The following is a 24,312-nucleotide window of genomic DNA, read 5'->3' on the forward strand; positions in this document are numbered from 1 at the left end:
ACCTTCAAAGTTTTGCCTGTTGTTCTGGTTTTAGATTTGATTCCTGTACTGCGAAGCATACAGGATGATAAGCATTAATTATGGCTTTGATGTCGAGCAAATTTCGGTGGAAACCGTGACAGTTCCATGAGACGAGGGTGGCCATTATGACTGGTGTTTGTTCTTTCTGTGCTCTTTTTTGGTTTTTCTTGGAAGTAGATGCCTGGGAAATTCTAGACCCTCCTCTACTTCCATAGTGTCTGAATCCACAGATTCAGAAATCATTTCATCAAAAGAGCTATTGCTGGAACTCCTATTTTTGTTTGATACTTTTTTAGTGGCAGTTTTGGGTTTACTTTGAATGACTGTTTCTTTATTTTGCATTAAATGAGTTGACTTTTTCGTTTTCTTGTTGGATGTGTTCGGTTGGGTTTTATTTGGTACAGTCTGCATGCCTATTGATGTTTGGGTGGCAATGCTACGTGTTGTTTTAACGGCACTGGCATATGATTTGTTTTGTTGGAACTGTGTGCTTTGAACTAGTTTTCTGGCTTCAGCATACGAGATGTTCCTGGTAACTTTAAGAGTCTGTACTTCTTTCTCAGATTTCCATTTTGGGCACAGGCGTGAAAATGCTGGGTGCTGACCCTTGCAATTTATACACGAAGGCGCAGCGGTACAATTTTCAGAATCGTGGCCAATCTGTGAGCATCGGGCGCATGTGAGGCTGCCACGACAAGACGTCTTAGAATGGCCGAAACGCTGGCATTGGAAACATCGCATAGGGTTAGGAATATAAGGTCTTACAGGAATATTTAAATATCCGGCCTTAATATTCTTAGGCAGATCAGGCGTGTTGAAGGTAAGGATCACGTGTTTCGTGTCTATCAACTTACCTTCTTTATACATCTTGATCCGCCTTACACCGCAGACATTTTGTTCGGATAACTCAGAAGCGATCTCTTCTTCAGAAACATACAGAAGGTCGAATTCTGAGATTACACCACGACAATAGTTCAGTGACTTATGTGGTGTTACATTGACATTCGCTTGCCCAAGTTTAGTTATCTGAAGTAAAGAAGCAGACTGGGTGGCTGAGTTTGTATCAATAAGCAAGTCTCCGGAGCGGAGACGCTTTATATTTCTCGGCTCACCAATACAAGACTGGATGTATTTGTTTATTACGAAAGGAGACATCTTATGCATTTCGCCAGAAGGACTAGAGATGACTAGGAAACGGGGACTATTGTTTTGATTTTTTTTATTTGCATCTGTCCGTAATTTTTTTGCAGAATTTTCAGAACTAGGTTGAGTGACTGGTTTAGTAGTAGACATTTCAGAACTAGGTTGAATGATTGGTTTATTAGTAGATGGTTCAGAGCTAGGTTGAGTGACTGGTTTAGTAGTAGACGTTTCAGAACTAGGTTGAGAGACTGGAGTTACTTCAAAATCTTTTAATAAAAAAATATGTGAATTTGCCATGTTTGTAAGAGAAAAGATTCGGGTCCGACGGCCCCGCCCACCACGGAGCCCAACAAGGGAACACAGATTCCTGTGTTAGGGCCAGCCGGACCTATACGCAAACTGAAGCCCCACAGTCGGCTTTCCCGAGAGCTTGACCCCAAGCCACTGACACAAGGACTAGTGACCAGCCGATTGACACCCGTGAGGATGACTAAGGTGCCTCCCGTTTAGCTGAAGCAGAGGCCAAAGCAGTGTGTTGGGGACAGTACCTCGCCCCTCAACTACCAGGACCCTCCTTTCCAGCGACACGGGTCTCCACGCACGGCAAACACGTGGGCAGTTTTCTCGTCACTCGAAAAACTAGAAACAAGGTCTGTTCCAGCCTCTCGTGACGAGCCCCAAACTCCGTAGAGAGAAACCACAAGGGAGAAGGGAAGGGAAAAAGTTCCAGCCAAGAGAAGAGGAGACGGAAAAGAGGATAGATCACTGGGGCTCCAGGATCGTGACACCCGTCTCACCAAGAAGATGATCCCCTGAAGGGCTAGGGTACCTCGGGATTGCCACACCTGTACTCACAAAAGTGAGCCCCCTGAGGGCAAACCGGGGACTGAACCCTAAACCTATAGTGTGACGCATGAGCCACTGCACTACAGGGACTCTTATGATACGATTCAAACTAAAAAATTGTTGTCACTGTAACAGCACATATGAAATTGTGTAGCAAAATATGCATGTTGCCACAGCAGTGCTTATGAAGAGCAAAGGATTAAACTAATATGTAAAACATATTCTAAAATATCTAAAAATCTACATATAAAAAAAAGTCAAGAGAAAAAGTATATACTTACAAAAAAGTGAAATTTATTTTTTGTAGCAATGCTTTTAAGAATTTTTGAAGATACTGCACTTGAAATCATACAGCATTTATCTAAAAACAAATATAGGCTCAATGAACTTGATAATCAGCTTATGTACTAAAGATATGTTCAATAAAAGCATAATACATGGTGATTATAAAAATTTATTCTCTGGCCCAGAATTTTTAACATGAAATTTTATATCTTAAATTGTATAATACAGAATGACAGATATAAAAAGAGGAGAGAAAATGATAAATAAAAATGAATAAAATGCTTATAATGTGTGAAACTTTAAAACAGCTGAATGATCATAATTTCATTTATAGTAATCCTGGAAGTTCAGCGGCCTGATAACAAGTCAGTTTTTGCATTTTTCCTCAGGCAATATAAATAAATATCAGCCAATTTCTCTTAGAAAGTCCTTGGCAGCTGTGTCTTTTTCTAATTACCCCAAGCAGTCCCACAACTTTTACATTATTTACTAACAGTTTTGTGCATTCAGAATGTTCAACAAGATGTTCTAGAATAGTGCTTTTATAACCATGTTGTTAGAAAATATATTTAAACACACAACACTTACTTCAGAAAGTTTCAAGAATTGCTTTAACAATGAGTCACTCATGATTACATTTAGAATACCTATTTATATTGTTACATTTAAATTCACAGCACAAATTATTTCTCAAATATTTCCAGCACACATTTTAAAAGATCTCTCATAGTAAGAATTACACCAGATTATCGCAAAGCATGGTAGAAATGTCTGATTAAGAGCAGAAATGCCTTCATGGAAGACTCTCTATGGGAAACTGGTTCATATTCACTTTACACATGAGGAAAAAATGAAAAATGACATGCAGTCAAACTTCTTACCAGGATTTCGACCAAGGCTGAAATACCAGATTCACTTTTTCATTTGACTGCTCATGGACACTATGGTTAGAATGATTATCTACATCTCAAATAATATCTTATTTATTTTTTATGCTCAGTTTTCATGGCATGCACTATGAGAATTTCTAAGACTTTGTTTTTTATGTAAATATGCTACCAGTGAATTTTACTGTTCTCATACTGGCTATAATAATCATACATATTGCATTACAACACATACATTCTTTATTCATTTATAATATACACAGACATTTATACATAAAAATATAGTGTAGTATTAGATTAAAAAATTGATACAAATAACGTAAAGCCTAATGTTTCTTTAAAAATTGTTCAAAATTAAAAAAGTTGTGTTTCAGCATAGCTTGTTGCATATTCTATTAATGCTTGTATATTTTTTAATGCAAATGTCATTTTCACTTTCAGTTCTTCATTATGTTATAAAAGAAATATTGTTTGGAAGTTTATTTCAGCATGCTTTCCACATTTCAGTATAAAAAATAGGATAAATTTGAATGCCATATTAAGAAGCCAATAAGAATCTGCACTGATAGAATATAAAATCCAATTATAAGTAGGTAAGCTAGATGAATGAAATCCAGACAGCGTTTATCAGTACCATTTAGCAAATTCATGCAAGTTACGAACTTGACATTCATACTGTACCTGCATGGCACCAGTTTAAATAAGAATTTTTGTCGCATCAATAATCACTGTAATCATCAGACATCGATGTTCAACAAGACATGCATGTCTTGTTCATGAGAAAATGATTTATGGTTAGAATTCCAAGCTTGTAGAATCCAGGCATTCATGCAACATTCCAAGCCTGCTGCATCATGCTTTGCGTATTCATCATTGGTTGGGGAAGAGCACAGACCTGATATCTGATAATGTATATACATGTTTGATGGCAGAGAGTGAGAAATTTTACTGGTCACATGATATGTTAATACTTTAAAAAGCATGCTGGACTGTAATTGAAATACAAAGAGGAGCATCACCTTGTTGAAATAAGCTCTCTTGAATATCATTCATTAATGACACCACAATGGGTTCACTATTCTGTTTTAAATGCTTGCTGCCATGTTGTTTTATATAACAAGGGACAACATACTACTGTAGAGGATTCCTCTCCATATCGTAATGCTAAATCAGGGTTGAAATATTATTGATAAATACAGCTTGATATGCAGATTTCCACAGAGCTCATTCTGAGTCATGTCCAACACACAGTATCCAAGGGGGGAATTAATATTACAGATTTTAGGCTGCTTTCCATGGCACTAGTTGACATCATTGAAGACATATACAATGATGATGCACCTGGAATGAATATTTCACACCAAGTCTCACTGTAGCTTGAATTTCCGACTCAAGGAGGAAGGACAGGAGAGGAATAGTAAACAGATGAGGTAGAATGAATCTATTTCACCTCTTCACTAGCTTGATGAAATCAGACATTCACTGTTGTTTATCAAAACATACAATGATTTGTCATCGATAGGTTTACACATGTTCAGAAATACACACTTTGTAATTACATCACACATATTGTTGCATCGATACGGGTTTACAATAGATTGAATGTACGATAATAAGTTGATTAAATTTATTTCTATCAAAAGGCACACTTCAGAGACCTAGAACATTCAACAGAAATAGTCATATAACTTTTCACACTATCTCAGAGTACAATCAGTCGTGACACTTCAAACTACTATGAATGTTAAACACAATGCAATAAAAAATGCATCTAAAGAGCAAAGGTAAACCAGAGACAGCATTCAGAACTCGCTCTAACAGCTGACAACTGAAAGCAGATGCTCTCTCCAGCATTATATAGTTTTCAGCGGGCTGCCAAAATATTTCTAATACTTTGTTTCCCCAAATTAGTGTAAGGCATTATAAGGGCTGAATTATGGTTACAGCTAATATAGTGAACAATTACAGTACCTACAAGGTGGTTAAAATTAAAACACCCTCTATACATCTATACTACTGAGTGTAAAATCCCCAAAATTGTTGAACATACTATTCAAGACATGGGGAAATGAATTACGTGAAAAAAAAAATTAGTTCCAGAAACACCTATAGGTGGTACTGTACAACAGAACATATGCTGAAAAGACACAAAATACACTTTATAACACATTTAATTTGAATGTACCATTCATATCACAAAGACCTTACTGATGCAAGGGAGGCTGCTCAATATGGTTTCCTTCTTCAAGATGTAAAATCTGCAGTCTGTGGACAGCTTGTTCAACTGCGGATCGTAATTGGTCGATTGAGATGCTTTTCATATGCAGAGTGATACTCTCTTTCAAATCTGCCAAAGTTATCAGACATCATTGATAAACAAGATTTTTTACGTAACCCCACAGCCAAAAATCACATGGATTAAGATCTGTAGAACAAGATGGCCAGAGAGCAAAATTGCAGTTACAAAGACAGTTTAAGTTTCTTAACTTTTTTGTGTTCTTTTTTTATCATATCAGAATAGAAATGAAAATGGAATACTTCCATACCTCATGTCTGTTTGTTTTTGTGTGTGATTAGTTGTGCCTTTTCAGCATATTTTTCCATTGCACAGTGCCACCTATCGGTGTTTCTGGAACTAATTTTTTTAACGTAATCCATTTCCCTATGTCTTGAATAGTATGTTCAACAATTTTGGGGCCTTTACACTCAGTAGTTCGATGTATAGAGAGCTCAGAGTAGGGGTGTTTTTAATTTCATCCACCTTGTACTATGGCAATACAGGGAACGGATCAAAATGTCGCCAAGTCTGGCGACTTTTGGTGATCTCTCGCCAAATTTGGGAACAAATATTAGTGCCAAAACTCTGCCAGATTGGTGATATCTCACCAATTTACAAAGATGTACATTTATTCAATGTTAAACCGACTTGCCCCTGTATTCTTATTTTACCGATGTAGTTTGTCTCTTTCGATTTTTCATGTTACATTACACAGCAAAGTATAACAATTTAACATATAACTGCACTAAAATCATCTCTGTAAAAAATTTGTAATATAAATGCGTATCTTACATATATAGATATGCATATGTATGGATACATACTATATTTATATGTGTACAATACAACAAAATACAATAGCTGTTTTAAAAAATAATTGGCAACATCAAAATTAACATGCTAGATTTGGTAATCTCCCCCTAAATTCCTCTGTTCTAAATTCGAAATCTTTTGATGTTATGCAACACTGCTTGAAAAGGGTAACCAAAACTAACAACTAACCAATCATAGCTTATATCTAGAATCACACCTAATCTCGTATAAAAACCCCTGGCAGTTAATTACATCACTTCTTCTGCTAGCTCACCTTGCTAATATCACCTCGCTTTGCTTCCCTGTCTAAAGTGTCTGTGTCTTAATTTTAAGAATCAATGTATATAGCAGTTTATCATATTTCATCATGATTGAATCATAGAAATGACTCGAATTTCATTATTATTAGATAAACATCCATTGAGATGATTTTGTAAGTGTGAAAATAAAAAGTGGAAATTCTTCAAGTTCATGTTTTGTTATCTTAATAATATGTATGCCTTCATGCTCAGCTATGACAACTGCAAGCTAATTCCTCTTCTATGTTCCCGGAATCATGACATATATATACAGTACACAGTCTGTAATCCGGACGTCCATTATCTGGAATGATCTATAATCCGGACCTCAAAGCCACAAACTTTGCACATGCACGTACAGAATGTGCATACATTAGGCACGAGCGTAATGTATGCTATGCCTTACGCATGCGCACATTGAAAGAAATGTTTAATAAATTAAACAAATAAATATTAAGCTTTTTTTTGTAAAATTTGATACCCTTTAGATCATAATTGCTCTTTATTTCATAAATTATGGTTTCATATTTTTAATTGTATAATTTCTACATGCCATCTTACCAGATTTAAATTGATGATCTATAACAGGGTTCGTACACATTTCTGCACACAGAAATTAAGTACTTTTAAGGACCATTAATGAAAAACATTAAGGACCTATGAGCACATGGGAACTGAATAAATTTAGTTAAAAATATTATCTATGCCTGAATTTCACTTTTATAATACCATCCTAAAAATAAAATAGATTCCTAAGTAGTATGCATTATTACTATTCCTAAGTAGTATGCATTATTACTAAACATGAATTAACATAATTATTAATAAGTTTGATAATAAAATAAACTTTATGCAATTTATCAAGTAGCATTAAATATTTTACATTTATAATAGTTGTACATATTTGAAAGCAGATAAGTGACATTTATGTTTTACTAACAGTTAGCTTTATGTTGATCTTTTTTTATGTCTCATTTTGTCACATTTTTGTGGTCTAGACGTTTAGTAAATAGAAGGTAGATTTTATGTCAAACTGCATAAGTTAAAATGAGAAGTACGATCATAATCAGCATGATTCATAACAAAAGACTGAATGTTGTCACCGCTGCTGCTTGTCTAAAGAGAGACCTGCTGATTCGAACAAACCCGAAAGGCTTGATGTAGACACGTTTGGCAAGTGTTGAAAGTCAGTCAGGCTCTGTTTGATGCAGTTAGAATTGTAGCTTTGGGTTGAGTTCCAGGGGTTGTAACCCAGTCAATATACTTTAAGGCTCCACTAAGCCGTTAAAGCACCAGCGGTGATAAGTTGTTTTGTATTATTTTAAGTCTCACTAGATGCAATGAATAAGTTTTACTTGAATTTTTACATTTTTGTATTTTATCTTGTGACCACAGTGAGTATTAATGAAAGGCAATAACTCGCTTTAATATGTAACGATAATTTTTAAGGGTAAACAGTTAGTTATCAATAATTAAATTAAGTAGTTTATTAACATTACTCATTATGGATTTACACGGCCACTATTACATTTTATTTTTTAATAATATTTGTTAAAAAAACCCTATTAAAATCACAATCTAATAAAATTTCACAGTTGATTCTTAAACGATATTAGGATAATTACACATTAAAAGCTACAAAACATTTATGTTTTGTAGCAGCACTCAACAAAATATTCACACCTCATTTTAATTTGAAGCCTTCCCAGACATTTTGGGTAGTTTATATCGATGATTTCCTTGTCTTTAAGCATCTTGTCTCTATATGCAAACCAATGATCTTGCTAGTTTTTGCGTGCTTTATCTCCTAACTTGTCAACCTCACCCCAATGTGCCTATGAGGGCTTACTTGATTTGGTAAAAGTTAAATAGTCCAAAACTCTCAACAGACGCGAAGCATATTATCGCTATGTCTCAAAGTACCTACAATATCAGACAAAGGTTTAAATAAGCCTCTTATTTAAAAAGAACTTAAAATATAAAAACACGTTCTGATGCTAACAAAATCAATTACAGCTCACGGTGAAGTAATTAAACGAGAACAGTCAAATTCAAACTAGAAATGTGGATTAGTGGTCAAAGATTATACAATTTAATTTTAATTTAATCTGGCTCAGTAACTCTATCATATGAGGAAATCGGGAAATTATAGTAAAGGCTGAAATCATAAATAACTGGGTAATTTACATAATAAAAACTGTACATATCTTTGAAGAATAATTTTCTTTATGCATTCAGTTTCTTTCTTCAACACGTTTCCTTTTCATTTTAGATTTTTCGGATTTAATTAAGGATTTTTGTTATTCTAAAAATCACTAATCTAAAAATCTAGTTATCTAAAAATCTTTACATTACAATTAAAATCTAAAATCATTATTACAATCTAATTTTAGATTACAATCTAAAATCAATCTAAAATTACAATTTTAGATTACAATTTTAAATCTAAAATTACAATTTTAGATTACAATCTAAAATCTAGTTAATCTAAAAATTATTCTAAAATGCATTTAGAATGTACAGAAAAAGTGGCTAATTTTATTTCTTTAGTAATATGAATATTCAGAAAAAATATGAAATATATATGGTAAAGGGTGGTTACTGAGCTGATGTGGCAGAATTTTTAGAATTTAATGACACACCGAACAACAAAATCTAGAAATAGCAAAACTTTTAGAATTTAGAACTGTCACTGGAAGCATTTAGAAAGGCACTAGGCAACAGAATTTAGGACCTACATAGATTGCATTGAGTGGGAAAATGCTAAGTGCCAGCTATGTGTATGGTGCATTAAGACATATTAGATTAATTTTTTAAATTGCAAGTTTTCAATTTCTTTATAAATAAAAAAAATCCCTTTCTATAATGCCTGCCCATGCGGTAAGGTTAGAAGCATTTTTGATACTTTCTATGCTTGTGTCTAATGAAAAGTAGACAAAATAAAGGGAAGAAAACACGTTAAGATTCTAGTATCAGAAGTAAAACATTCAAATATTGTATTTTCATTGTTCTTCCAGACGTTCTCCAAAAAGTAAGAAATTCATTGCAAACTTTCTGTAAAATAAATCCATTACATATTGATACCATGGAGATATTTTTTATTTTGTCACATATTTCTCGAATCTTCGAGAATCGTAGCTACATAAATCTTGCCTTCAAATCTATCTAAACTTTCCAAGCTGCATGTCTAAAATCCTAAAGAAAAATTATCCCTACCACTTCTGTAGAAGCAAAAGGCCAGAAATTTTTGGAAAAAAAAAGGAGGGAAAAAGGGTAAAATTAATTTTATAGAGAAAAACTGATGCATATTCTGAGAATTCTAAATATTCTGAGACAATTAATTACATAAGAAACATTCTTACTATGAAAAAATTAAGACATTTTTAATTAATTACATAGCTAATTTTGTTTTTGCTAAGAGCTATTTCGTAAATTGTGTTTTATCGAATTATACCTTGTTTATTTTTCAGATTCAAAATATTGTATAATAAGTTGTCAAAATGAAACTTTATAATATGACAGTGAAAAATAAAAATGTTTTATTTTAATGTTTTTTTAAACATAATTTCAATATATTACCATTATTTTAATGACATTTATCAATGTTACGATGTTTTAAAAAAAAAATCGTCGAAAAATTCAGATCTCGGAATTAAAAATTTTCTCTATAGAAACTGATCTTAAAATCGCCAGTGGATAAGTCGCCAAATTTAGAATCGTTTAATAAAAGAATTCACATCCTCAAATGCAAAAAGTTGTTTAAGAGCTCCTCAAATGCGAAAAGTTGTTTAAGAGCTCTTTATTAGAAAAAAATGAATTTCGCTATGCTTATCTTTTACTTCTTGCTTAGAGCGAGTATCCCATAATTTATATTAGAAATAGAAACAAATTATAGCCAATGAACCTATTCAAAAGGTAACCATACACATCAGTAAATCGCCAAAAATATTCCTCCAAAATGCTAATTCACACTCAAAATGGCAGTCGTAAAACATATAGAGAAATTTCAGATGATTAAAATTAAGGAACTTCTCCTGATTTTGCCTAAAATTAAGGACTTTTAAAGACCAAAAATTGATTTAAAAACATCTAAGGACTTTTAAGGACTCTGAAGGATTGTACAAACCCTGTATAATCTGGAAAAACCCTAATCCGGAATCACCAAAGTCCCGACGAGTCCGGATTACAGACTGTACTGTATATTTTTTCCTATAATATTTCAGATTCCTAAATATGTCAAAGATTACCTTTTTAAACAACAGTTCATTCTCAGTGGAGCTAAATGCTATTACTTTTCCTGTTTTCAGAATAATTTTAATTTTAACAAAATATTTTGACATGTTAAGTACATTACAAAGAAATTTTAAGATACTTTCATTTTATTTAGCTTGGTATGGTTTATTTAATTATGGGAAAGCACTTTCTGCATCAGTAATACATTCATGGAGAACTTTTTAAGGGAAACTGGCTCGTAATTACACTACAAAATAGGGAAACCACCAAAATGTCCATGCAACCAGCTCGTTTGCCTGGCATTGAACCCAGGTGAAACTATCAGTGTTAAATGACTTGGCTATTGGTGAGGGTGATTTAATTCTGTTAATGAATACAAAAATAGAAAAATAAAGTTTATCTTGCATTAGCTTTCGATTTACAAAGGCTTCTTCTGAAATAATTTTTCAAATAAGTAATGATTTTTAGCTTTTCTTAGGTATCTTTAAAAAAAAAAAAAAAATCACTGCATAATAATTACCTTCTTCGGTTTATTTCAAATTAGAGCACCTTTTAATTTCATGGTTAATTTATGTTAAATATTGTTCCTTGATTTTAATGCTACCTTTTTTTTTAAAAATTACGTATTATTCTGAAAGTGCTTTAATGGTTCGAATGAACTATTAAAAAGGAGATAATATTAAGGAAGACAGCATTAGATATAATTTTGCTAATTTACATAAAATTTATTCTCAGCTAGCTGAAATACAACACAAAATAAGCTCTTTGTTGCTAAAAGATGACAGAAAATATCAAAATAAGTATACAGTAATAGAATATAATGAAAATTTCATAAAAGTAGAAATATAAATGTAGAAATATAATTAAATATATTTAAAAACAAAACTTTTAAAGCCGATAGTTACACTAATTCTTCACCCATTCAAAAACAAAAGTTACCAAAGATTGAACTTTTGAGTACTGATTACTTATTCCTATAAATATATGTAATATTTTAATGCATAGTCATGAATCCGGTACTTTAATTTTTTGCATTCGAAAACAGTAGTGGCTGAGGATGAAGGCTTAATGAAGCAGCTAACAAAACTGAACTGAAGAATCACCATCTTTATTTTTACACATTTCAAATCATCCTTTTGCAGACAAATTACTTTTCAATCATCATTGAATACAATAAATGTTTTTATAAACAAGTAAAAGATACGTCATTTCAAGCAAGAAAGCAGAGCAGCGCAGACTTGTTGGCATGGCAGAAGCTAGGGAAAAAGGAAGGCATAATTGCTCAAAGCAGTATTTATACTACATAGATGCAAATGTAAAGCCAAGCCGTGATTGGTTAATTTTAGTTTTAGTTACCTTTTTCAAGAAGTGTTATATAATTTAGAAGAAAGGTTGAATTTCAGGCGCAGAACACTAAATTTTTAGGTCGCTAGTCTTAAAGCAGCCAGTCATTTTGTTATATTTTACATATATCCCCCTCCTGATGTTGAAACTTTTGCCGCCATGAAAACTTTCTAGTGATTTAAAGCATTTTAACGAACTGTAATGCAACTTCATCAACCATTTCTACTTGATTATTTACATTGAGTTTTGCAAATCAGAGCAGTTATTTAAACCTTTTAAAACTCTTATCTTGAAAAACTGGAATTTATTCAAGACCGGTAAATAAATTCTGTTTAATATTTCCAAGTTCAAAGAATTGTTTTCAGAACTGTATGCATGTAAGGAACTGGGAGTACTAAGTTGAAACTTTTGGTTATTATTACTAAATTGTTTCTTTGGACTATTGTTTCCATGGACTTTAAAAGGAATTCCAAGCACCTGCTGGACTGATGCTTCAACCTATTTATTTCTTTGGAGAACATTTGTTAATAATTGAGTGAAGGAAATAAGAAGTTCAATATCAAAAGACCAATGATAGCATATCTCTGCAAGTTACAAACTGGCTGACCTCCCTTCTAGAAGTTGTTCTGTCAAGTTTTGCTCAGAATCATGGGAGGGCCCACCATGGCTTAAACATTCTGAAGAAAAAAATTGGCCTGTTTCTGAGATTCAATTAAATGTAGAAGTTTCTAAAGAAAGAAAACAGGGGAAAATGGCCTTGATAACCAGCTCTGCTTTTAACAAAAAATGGTACTTGCAAGGTTTTTCTAAATACTCAAGAATAATTCAACTGACAGCTTGGATGCTGTGATTCTTTCGAAATTCTACAAATTCAAATCACAAACTGAAGGAAAAATTACCTGTTCCAGAATTTGTTGCTCAGAAAGAATCCTTCAAGGAGAAGAATCTACAAAAATCAAAGTTGGAAACTCTGCATTATCACAGATGAAGATCTAAAAATACTGAATACGTAAAATCCTTTGAAGAAAAGATACAGATAATTTTGTGCATTCTAATTTTTAACTTATGATCATCAAGTTGCAAAAAATTGTTTTAACAGTTAGGTGGATTGTCTGCTTTATTTGATTACTTGGGTTGGACCGGCTGTTGCACCGAGTTATTGAACTGTTCCAAAGTCAACATAATTGTGCAACACAGAGTAATTTTATATGTCCCATATTTTTACCTTCTGGTCATCAACTTGTATAAAATCGTTTTCACACTGAGGTGGATTGCCCACTGCCTTTTTTTACTTGATTACTTAGGTGGTTTGCCTGCAGCCTGTTTTATTTTAATGATTTTGGTGGACTGCCTACTTTATTTAGTTCCTTACGTTTAACTGGCCATTTGGTATGAGATGTTGACCCAATGCAGAGTCAAAATAATTATGTTAAAGTTGCAAAGGTGAAAACAGCTGCCGGTGAATGGATCCATCATGTGTAATGACTGTATCCTTTAAAAGGGATGGAAAAGAGCTTGTTTTTATTTGAACAAAAACAGTTCCAATATTTAAGCTAATAATAAATTAACTTTGCTGAAAAATAGTTAAAATTAAATGTGGTAGGCTAGTGGTAAGACAACATTAAATCCTTCACATTATGATTAGATTCTTTTTCTTTTATTGTTTGCAAAACTGAATTAAGTACAACTGTTTACTCTCCTTGTTAAGTATATTGTATTTTGATTTATGTTCTACCCACCATAAATCAAAAGGTTAGAAGCTATGTTGAGAACAGCTCAACGGTTGTCTAAATGCACGTATTCCTTAAGAGTTATTTTTTATGCTTTGACATAACTTTATTTTAGTTTTATATTTAGAATATTAAAAAGAAAGGCGGAAATGTGCCATGTTTCCATACTGAAATCGACTGCCAGTTTTATTTTGATTACTTCTTCCTCTTTTTAAATTTTTTTAACTGAAGAAGAAATGACTGAGTGAATAAAATTCAGATAGTCTTGCAACAAAATGTAAGGTTTATCTATTTATTTTTAACCAATAGTTCATTTTAAGTTGAAAGACTTTCTTATTACTCTCTTTTCACATATGCTTTTCATGCCAGAATGTAAATAGTGAGAGTTTATTCAGATTAAGGTAGAATGAAGTGTCATTTAAGCAAGAGTTTCGGAAGTTAGTTTACAGCATGTCTGCCTATTCCAAGCTATGTTGTGCTGTGATTATTAGCAACCTGCGTTAGCGACGTTGATGTGTTCTCGTCTTCAGGCTTGTCTCGCCTTCAGGCCAGAGCTCTTTCTGTGCATTAAAGTATTCTGTGAGCCTACCACACTTTGAAATTATTATTTGTTATGTATTTCTGTTAAACCAGAAGTATTGGCTTGCTGTAACCCAAGTTGGGTCATTTGTTAATTTTATGCTTGAATAAAAAAAAGGGTCTTATACACCCTTCTTCTGAGCTAAATGATGCAAAATCCAAGTTCACTGTCCCAGAACTTCAGTATCTAGGATACAAAATATCCAGCAAAGGCATCAAAACAGAAAACTCATAAATTACCCTTCGCCAAATATGGCAAAGAAACTTCCTTCCCTTTTAGGGATGTGTTCTTACTATAGGACGTTTATTAAAGACTTTGCCCAAATCACAGAACCACTGTTACAGTTAAAAAGGAAGAAAACTTGCTTTAAGTGAACAGCTGAGGCCATCACAGCATTTGAAAAGTTAAAATAGGCAGCCATCGAAGCCCCCATGCTAAAAGTCCCGGAAAGCGATGAAACCTAGAAATTTCGCCAGATGCTTCCAATTTTGCAGTGGGTGCAGTAGTCTACATACAGAAACAAAAACCAGTGGCCTATTTTTCAAAAACCCTAAATGCAGTTTCAGTTGCAGTATAAACACAGAGCAATTATACTGCAACTGAAAGAGAAACACATGCAGTGTTGTTAGCGGTACAAAAGTTCCAAGTTTTATTTGGCAAATCATCGATTAAAATTTATTCAAATCATGCGGCCATAGGAAATTTATACTCATTTATATATTATTTTTCACTGAGATTGATCCGTTCGGCACTTAAACTGTGCGAGTTAACATTTAATCATAAAACGTACCCCAGGTAAAGAAAACACAGTGGCTGATGCACTGTTAAGAATAAACTTAGATGATGACGGAAATACATTAAAATGTGCGATGTTAACAGCGAAAGTACTTGACTTATGAGAAATAATTATTGAAGAACTGAAAAGGGATCCTGAATTTTAAAATATTTCTTCTTAACTAAAGGATCCAGATCAATTTGGGCACCCAGACATTACGTAAATAGAAACAGAGCTGAAAATTATGAAGTCATTGACAATCTCTTCTTTCATTAAAAATCTGCAAATCAAAATTATGAAATCAACGTTACTTCACATTAAGATTAAATATTTTAAACGAGCTGCATGATTCACCCATGTCTGGCCAGCTGGGAATCAGGAAAAACTGTAAAGCGAGTTTCTGAGGCAGTATATTTTGTGCAGCTACAAAAGTTCATAACAGCGTATGTCAAGTGCTGCCATACTTCCCATTTAAATAATGGTGTTAACTACAACCCGGCCAGGTACTTTAAAAATATAAAATGTAAAAATACAGTCCAAAGTCGTTAATTCGGACACCCATAATCCGGAATGATCTATAATCCGGACCTCAAAGCTACAAACTTTCTGCATTTCTTACGCGCATGCGTCAAAACGACGCATGCGCGTAAGAAATTTACGGCTGTGAATTTGTGTGTGTGCGTGCGCAAAATACGTTTACGAATGCGCGTTTAATGTATAACGGACGGTATAAGCTAAGCTAAAATTATCTAATTATCTATTTCAGTTAATGTTGCAGATTGCGTTGCTCCTTAATCTTCGAATTGGATCCGGCTTATTATTTTTTGCAGACTGTTAGAGAAATTTTATAAAAGTAAGCTTGAACTTTCGATTATGTCAAATAGAATTTCCGATTTATATTTACTAATATGCAACGGATCTACAAAGCGAAAGTACATTTCGGAGTCCATTAAACATAAAATGGAATTGCTGCAAAAAATGGATAAAGGCATATCCTTTGTTTATCTAAACTTTAACGTTTGTTTATCTAAACTTTGCTTATCTTTAATGCCGCGGTGGCGCGCAATGAATTGGAAGTTGACCTGTCAACAATATCCTTATCTTCAGGGCAGATGTTTTTATTTTATTTGGCTTATAATTGCTTACTAAATGTAGTATTTCATTTCGATGTACTCCGCCTTTGATATGATTTAAATCAAATGCCTCGTCATTATAATTCGCTTCCAATAGCAAAGAAACTAACAGAGGTTACTGAAAACGGAAAAATTTCGATTGACAAATTAGTCGGTATTCTCGACACAGCAATTATAGGACTTGAACAGCAGAACTGAACAAGAAATTATGTCTGTTTATAGAATTAAAGAGAATGTATTATCAAATAAAAAACGAAGCAACTTACATTGAAAGAAATGTTTTAAACAACTTACATTGAAAGAAATGTTTAATAAAGTAAACAAAAAAATATTAAGCTTTTTTTTTTTTTTTTTGTAAATTTTGATACACTTTAGATCATAATTGTTCTTTATTTCGTAAATTACGGTTTCATATTTTTAATTTTATAATTTCTGCATGCCATTTTACCAAATTTAAAACTGATGATCTATAATCCGGAAAAATCGATAATCCGGAATCGCCGAAGTCACGACGAGTCCGGATTAACGACTTTTGACTGTATAAAAGCAACATTTCCTAATGAATTGGTCAGCATCAACTTGTTGAGTCCATTTCTGAGAAGTGAAATAAAATAAAAATCGCTATTTACTCGTAATAGTACATAATTTTTCTAGATGGTTCACCTGAGAAGAGCCTCGACAAAAATAGTACCAGATTCTTTTTTAAATAAATATGTCTTAAAATTAATTTCTGACAATGGCAAACAGTTTGTTTCCTAGATATTTGAAGGGCTATGTACAGAATTTCGCGTACACCACCTAAAAATGGTGCCTTATCGGCCGCAGGCCAACACAGGAGAATGGGTAAACAAGAACATAGTGAAAATAATACAATGTTATGTGGGAAATTATCGCAAGTGCTGGGATAGCAGGACCAATGAGTTAGCTTATGCATTACGAACAGTGAAATATGATACTACAGAGAAAAGCCCAGCTGAGTTATTCTCAGGCCGAAAATTAGTAACTCTGAATAAATTATTTTTTGTACAGAAAAGAGCCGCAGAATTCCAAATAAATGATATCCACAAACTAGATGAAGCAGTTGAATGTTCAGACGGGCAAGAGAAAAACAAAAGAAATATTATGACATAAGGCGGAGAGAAGAAAATTACCAAGTGGGAGACGAAGTGCTAAAAATAAAGCACTCCCAATCATCGGCAAGTGATGAGCGAGTTCCCAAATTTTGTCCCAAGTTTCAGAGATCATATGTAGTCGAAAGAGAGAAGCCATAGTCTACTTAGAATGCAGACACAGGGAACAAATAGAGGCAAATGTGGATAAAATTAAACTTTACTATAATAGAAATATTTAAAAGTATTTTGCAAAAAAAAATCAAGATGCCATGAGCAGCACCAATGCTGAGCAAAATCATACCGAAGTCAATATTCCAGCAGCCAAAAGGAAAATGATGACAAGTGGAGAACAGACAAAGAAAGGACAAAAAACAAACGGAAGCAAGAAAGCAAAAGGAAACAACATGCAGCGACTCCATGAAGCGATGGCAGCTACCAAAGGAGCTACGAGGGACGAGAAAATGCCAAAAAGAAAAAAAAAAAACCTAGTAGCAGCCCCAAAGTTCGGAGAGGTTCCCATATCAAGACAACTACGTAATAAACATCCAGCCGACCAAGCTGCAGATGCACCAAGGAAAACCTAGCGTGGCCCACTGCGTGAACAAAGGAGGGAAGGTCCAGCAGAAAGCTCAGCAAAGCGAGAACAACAGCTGGAGCAATCCGAGACCACCAGCTTCGCAGTAAAAGGCCAAGGTTCATGGAGGCAGCAAGGAAGAGGAAGCTCAATGATGGACCAGAGGACCAACCTCGACAAAGGCTTAGGATCCAGCAAACGAAGGGCTATCCCAGCTGGAATGAGTTCGTGAAAAAACGGATGGACAAGCAATCAACTATTGAGAAAATAATTCAATTTTATTTTCACATTTGTAAAGTTCAGTTTTATATTTTATCTAGAATGACTAGTTGCTAAATTCATTTAAGTTTCACCTCAAGTGAGGTTATTCTAGTTCTTTCAACGAGCAAAAGGGCTATAAAGTTATATTGTACTTTTCTGTGTTTACGTCAATGTAATCATGAAATAAGAATACAATTTTAGTCCAAAAGACTCTTATCAGGAAACTTGAGTGCAAATGTTAAGAAATTCAAAACAACTTGTGAATCTCGATGTAAAGTACAAGCTGAATTCTATTGCAAATAGTTATTCAATGCATTTTATTTTATAGTGAAAAGTATTCGCATACACATATTTGGTTAAAAAAAATAAAACACTTTCCTAGTTACAAGAACTGTTGAATGAAATGTGATTGAAACTTGCAAATTGAAAAGCTTAAAAGCAAATCAAGTTGAGTACATGAGTAAGTTAGGCACTCCAGCCAAAACTTACAGTTAAATCATGCTCTCTTTAGTACATTAGGTGCAGTTTTGTAAATATGGAGTCCTTGAGGTCTTGTGTGTCCTTGGTGTTGGTGTATTTAATTACGGCAAAGCACACGAGGGCTATCTGCCTAAAGGGAGGGATGCCTTTTGTGGAGGACTTTCTAAGAGAAACTGGCTCGTATACATGTTACACATGGGGAAAACCACGAAAACGCCGATGCAGCCAGCCCGTTCGCGGGATTTGAACCTCAGACCGAACTACCAGTGTTCAGCGTCTTTACCGCTCGGCCGCTGGTGGGCTTTGTGTGTCCTTGAACTCTCATGAAATTCTAATAACACGTAGATTGTGGTTAGTTGGTAGTCTGTAAAGACACGTACAAAGAACACTGTTTTCACTTTTATACTTCTATTCCTCTGGACAACACGGGGGAAGACATTTAATTGTAGAATAAATGTGTGGCATGAAAGTACAAAGAAAAATTAACAAAAAGTTGTAAAAAGTTTATATGCCTTAGTTTTTATGGATGACAATGCATGGCCACACAGGATTCACGCTGTTGAAGAGCTCCTGGAAAGTGACGATATCTACAGAATGGATTGGCCAGTGTGCTCCCCTAATTTAAATCCCATTGAACATGTGTGGGATATTTGAGGCAGGCACCAGGCAGCATGATCTTACCCTCTGCAAAACACCAAACAATTGAAACAGATGCTTTTTGAAGAATGGGAAATCTTAGATACTTTGGTGTTGAGTATTGATGGACAATGCAACACATCAACTACTAGGAAAGGACATGTCCCTTACCAAGCTTTGATTTGTTGTTTTCCCTCTTGGCCAGACAGTTTTTTGGACCAACACCATTCTCTCAATAAAGCCTTTGTTAAAAATATATTTACGGGTATCCCTTGGCAAAAACTGGCGATTTTGGCGGTAAATGGATACCGAGTTTGTGCAATTCTTTGACTTGTTATTTTGGCTTGTGTAGCGAAAGTAACAAGACAAAGAATTGTACAAACTCGGTACCCATGTACACAATGACCTATTTTTACTTCAAAAATCATCAGAGAATTGCACAAATTAGGCACTGTGCACTCCCTTGACTTTGCCCATGTACACATCGAACTATATTCACTTAAAAAGTCAAAGGAGCAGCCAACAAAAAATATATATATATAATCTCCATAAACTACATTTTAAATGAAACAATGAAATAACATAAAAAAAGAAATTCATATTTGCAATAGACAAAGGAAATATCCATTTACCTTACTTACGAATTAATATGTCTTCAGTCAAACAAAATTCCTTAACAGCATCCAAAAACTTCCTAAAATTATCTGAACTAAAATCTGTATACTGGTCTCACCACATAATTTCACAAAATAAAGAGACAAAAATATCCTTCGTAGCGCCGTTTATCGTCTGATGTTCGACCGTACGCATTTCCTTCCTACAAACAGGACACTTAATACTGGCTACTAAGTAAAACTTAATTTACACACCAGTCAAGTAATGCTCTTTTTCCCTTTCTTTCCAAATTGCGCAGAAACTTCAAATTAATCTTACCACATTCAGCCATTTTACCATGTAAACCACAAAACAAACAATATACTTCCTAACCAACAAACACACACAAGCCCTTATGAATTTACAGCAATCATGCAATTGATTACGTCATATTAGGGTTTCCATAACATTCAACTACCCATGCTACTATAAATGAAACAACATCTTGGCAATAAATGAAACATCTTGGCAATAAATGAAACAACATCTTGGCAATAAATGAAACATCTTGGCAATAAATGAAACAACTTGGTGATAAATGAAACAACAACTTCATGATTATATAAGGGGTACCCTTCTCTCTACACTAACCAAGCCTTTTCCTACTTATTCCATACTATATATGTCCTAGTCATGTTTTTGTTACTATACTTTCTTTCTCCTTTATGTACTCCATTGTGACTGTCTACTATGAATTTCAAGTCTTGCAACTGATATTTTGTGGGATTACAACCAAAATCATAAAAAATTGCTTATGATTATAGTGTATCTAATATTATCAATTCTCAGCATGTGCTAATGTTTGTTTTCTGCGCATTCACTGTATTTTTGAAACCGATAGCAAATATTATAATACGTGCCAGTAAGAAATCCTTTGGTTTTGAATGAGACCATTAGGAATTGAAGGTTTTTTACCTATGTGGACCATGTAACTTTCAAGTTTTTAAGAAGCTGCTAAAGTAACATAAGCTAAATGTAGGCAAAAGTGCCATACACCTTTAGATTATCAAAGCTGAACAGCACTGCATCAACCACAAAAGAACAAGGGCATCTTCCACATATGCTAAAACCTAGATACCACATAGTTCATAATGGGCTATCTTAAGGACTGTGTTGTTCTTTCTATTCTTTATCAAAAAACATCCTTCTTGACCCTAGTCTTTTTGCAATGATGTTCTCTTAGCATTCACAACTATGCACAATGTACAAATCTTGCCCCATTCCTTTTAAAATTTGTTTATATATAATCTTTCAAATATAGCACAGACATGCCACCTGTGATGATATGTAGGGAGACTAAATTACACCAAACTTGAAAATTCCTTTTTTATAATTTCAGATCCAATCTCACATTCTTTATATACAATAATAGATACAACATCTAGTTCAGCACTTTAGAACAGTACATACATTTCAAAATATTTTATACAAGGCTTAACTCCAGTCACATTAATTCAAATGCCCTTCTCCGCTGTCAATGAGAAGGGAGCTAGCTGGTTGGCTAAGGCTAAAAGGGATATTATTAAGCCACCTAAATTTTGGTTTCTTTAGGTCTCTCTTTTTGGTGTTGGGATCGATTGATTGATAACTGATCGACCGAATGAACAAAAAAAAAAAAAAAAAAAAAAAGGTATTCATAGGGGAAAAAAATCTAACAGAATGCTTCATATTTTAATGAACTTATCAATTCCTCAAAAAACATACCTTTTAGTTCCTATATCTTAAAGATTACAACACAATATAACTGGCATCCAAATTTTCAAGCATGAAATTTTTAATGCGGAACATAAAATACCTCTTCCAACTCTTTTCTGTGTCCCAGAATGTACAGGTAAATCTTTATAAGCTTTGTCCCATAACCATGATCCTAGCATTGCACCTATTTCATTTCCTGAGTAAATGTACCACTCGCCACTGAAAATAAAAAAATAATAATAAAGTCTGTGCACCACAAATGCAAGAGAAATTTGCTTTAGGCATCAGATAAAAAATAAGCTTACTTATTGAGTTTTTCAGCTACAGCAAGTCGATCTGCATCAGGGTCATTTGCAAAGATCAGTGTGCTGCCATGTTTATCAGCAGTAGCAATGGATAGATCCTATGCATGTAATCACCCAAGAATCAATGAAAATGCATTAGCATCAAAGAATATAAAGAATTTTATGTGTTAATAATCCCATAATTACTATAAATCGAAATGTATATTTAAGCTTTACTGATAAACTTTATTCAAAATAATAATTTTATTTTAAATTAATATATTTCACTTCTGCAAACAAGATATTTTATTTTATTATTATAAACTTAAAAATTACATCTAACCCTCTAATTATGTCTAATTTAATTACCTAAGCTTATATCTAGTTTTGCTTTAATGTACCATTTGCAGAAATAGACATTGATTGCAATCATATGTAAAAAGCTTAGAAAAATTAAGAAAGGAATCTTTCACAGAAGAATTTAAAAATTTCATTGTGATAACTTGGAAATTCGCATATTATAAAACACTGATAATTAAAGTAAAGCCTTTGCCAAACAGGAGAAAAAAACTGATTTTAAGGTATAATATAACTTCATGGAATTCTTTTTATTGGGACAGATTTCAGTTCTTTGCCGCATTTAAATAAGCAAATAAATTTGGAAATTTCATAACAGAAAATGAATTCCTGGAGAGTCAATCGAAGGTCCTGAAAACTCCGTATAATTGCGCTGCATTTTACTGTGGAACAAACAAATATTTCTTTTAATGTAAGCGGGGGAGTTTTATATTTTCATTGTTTTTTTAATTTTAACAAAAGTTATAAAGTTATTCCTACAAAATTAAGTAGTGGAACTACTTTTATTTTCATAAATACAGCCAATTTCAATTTGAACTTAAGTACATAATTGAAATTCAGTTTTAATTGCGTAGTTTCTAAAATGAAAGGCATAAATGTGTTTTCATATTTCATTTCACATTGTGTTTTCATTTTGTTATATTAAAGAAATAAAATAATCTATTTCTCTTCAATTAAAAGTATACTAAGGAAAGTGTTTCTTTAATTCCCATCTAGTGAAAAAAATTATAACATCATTGCTAAATTTTTGCATTTCTACTATCATTCAAGTCAGTGTACAATAAGTGTCTACTCCCCGTATGTGTTGATTAAATAAAAGAGCTTGTGTATTTTAACGCATAAACAGCCGAGTTTCATTCAGTTTACCATATGAGCTACGAATAGTATTTAAGCATTGTTGTGAAGGTCATAGTATAGTGTATATTCTCAGAAGTGAGTAACACAGATTTTTCGTAAGTCAGCTTTGGTAACAATAATTGTCTTGTGAACTGGAATAATTAATTCATGCAAATTTGTTACGCTTTTGCATAATTCTATTTGTTAAGAGAACGGAAAAATACATTTAGGAAATGCTGAAATATTTAAAACAAATGATTCACATTAATCATCAAATGAAACAAATTATACGATATTTGTACCATAATACAGTTATTTAAGTATATTGAAGATATGCAGTGTAAGACAGTTATTTTAAATTTATAGCTTAAAAATCTCATAAAATTGTAATTTGTCAATGGAGTAATAATGGTCAATGGAGTAATAAAGAGAATGCCCGTTTTGTATAACTAATATAACTAACAATAAATATTTATTTCCTGTAATTTAGTTTCTATAACCACATTTCCCAGCTACTTACTTTTGTACCCATAACTTTGTTCAGTATTATAGATTAAACAACAAATCGCTAATTTGGAAACGAAGATTGTAGTTAACTAATTTGGAGTCTATGATATTGTTGATTTATAAAATCTTTCAATTCAAAACAAAACATTTCGTTATATAACAAGATAATAAAATATGTTAATTTCCAATAAATATAGTACTAAAATGGTTTTTCTTTCATCCAGTTATCAAAATAATTTAGCTCTTTTTCTGGAAGGAAAGCAATTAAGGAAGAAAGAAATGGAGAAGAGAAAACAGTATTAAAAGCTAAACTGTTAAAAAAAAATATTCCAAGCCAAATAGCTCTTTTTTTTTCTTTTTTTTTTTCAGTATTTCTGTTTAGAATGAGTGGGAAAAAGGTACTAAGAAATATAGTTATTATTATAAGAAATATACTTATTATAAACACTGCAAGCCAAAGAATATTTTTTTTGAAATAATTCTATTTTGATAGAGAGGGGAAGGTGGGTGTTAAATTAAGAAATAAAATTAAATTTTTAATAAGTTCT

General features: G+C 33.1%; 1 protein-coding gene across 1 annotated transcript in view; it reads right to left on the minus strand.

The window, feature by feature from the left end:
• Pgm2a (phosphoglucomutase 2) overlaps nt 1–24,312 on the minus strand; it is a 156,614-nt gene that overhangs the window by 54,990 nt on the left and 77,312 nt on the right. Inside the window, exons 8-10 of the mRNA XM_035366369.2 lie at nt 22,085–22,182; nt 21,880–21,998; nt 2,292–2,371 (exon numbers count right to left, since the gene is read on the minus strand). Of these exons, the coding sequence (XP_035222260.1) occupies nt 2,292–2,371; nt 21,880–21,998; nt 22,085–22,182 (297 nt within the window). The remainder of the gene's footprint in view (nt 1–2,291; nt 2,372–21,879; nt 21,999–22,084; nt 22,183–24,312) is intronic.

Source organism: Stegodyphus dumicola, chromosome X1, assembly GCF_044657685.1.
Source record: "Stegodyphus dumicola isolate Sdum_Otavi_A_Nest chromosome X1, ASM4465768v1".
NCBI lineage: Eukaryota > Metazoa > Arthropoda > Arachnida > Araneae > Eresidae > Stegodyphus > Stegodyphus dumicola.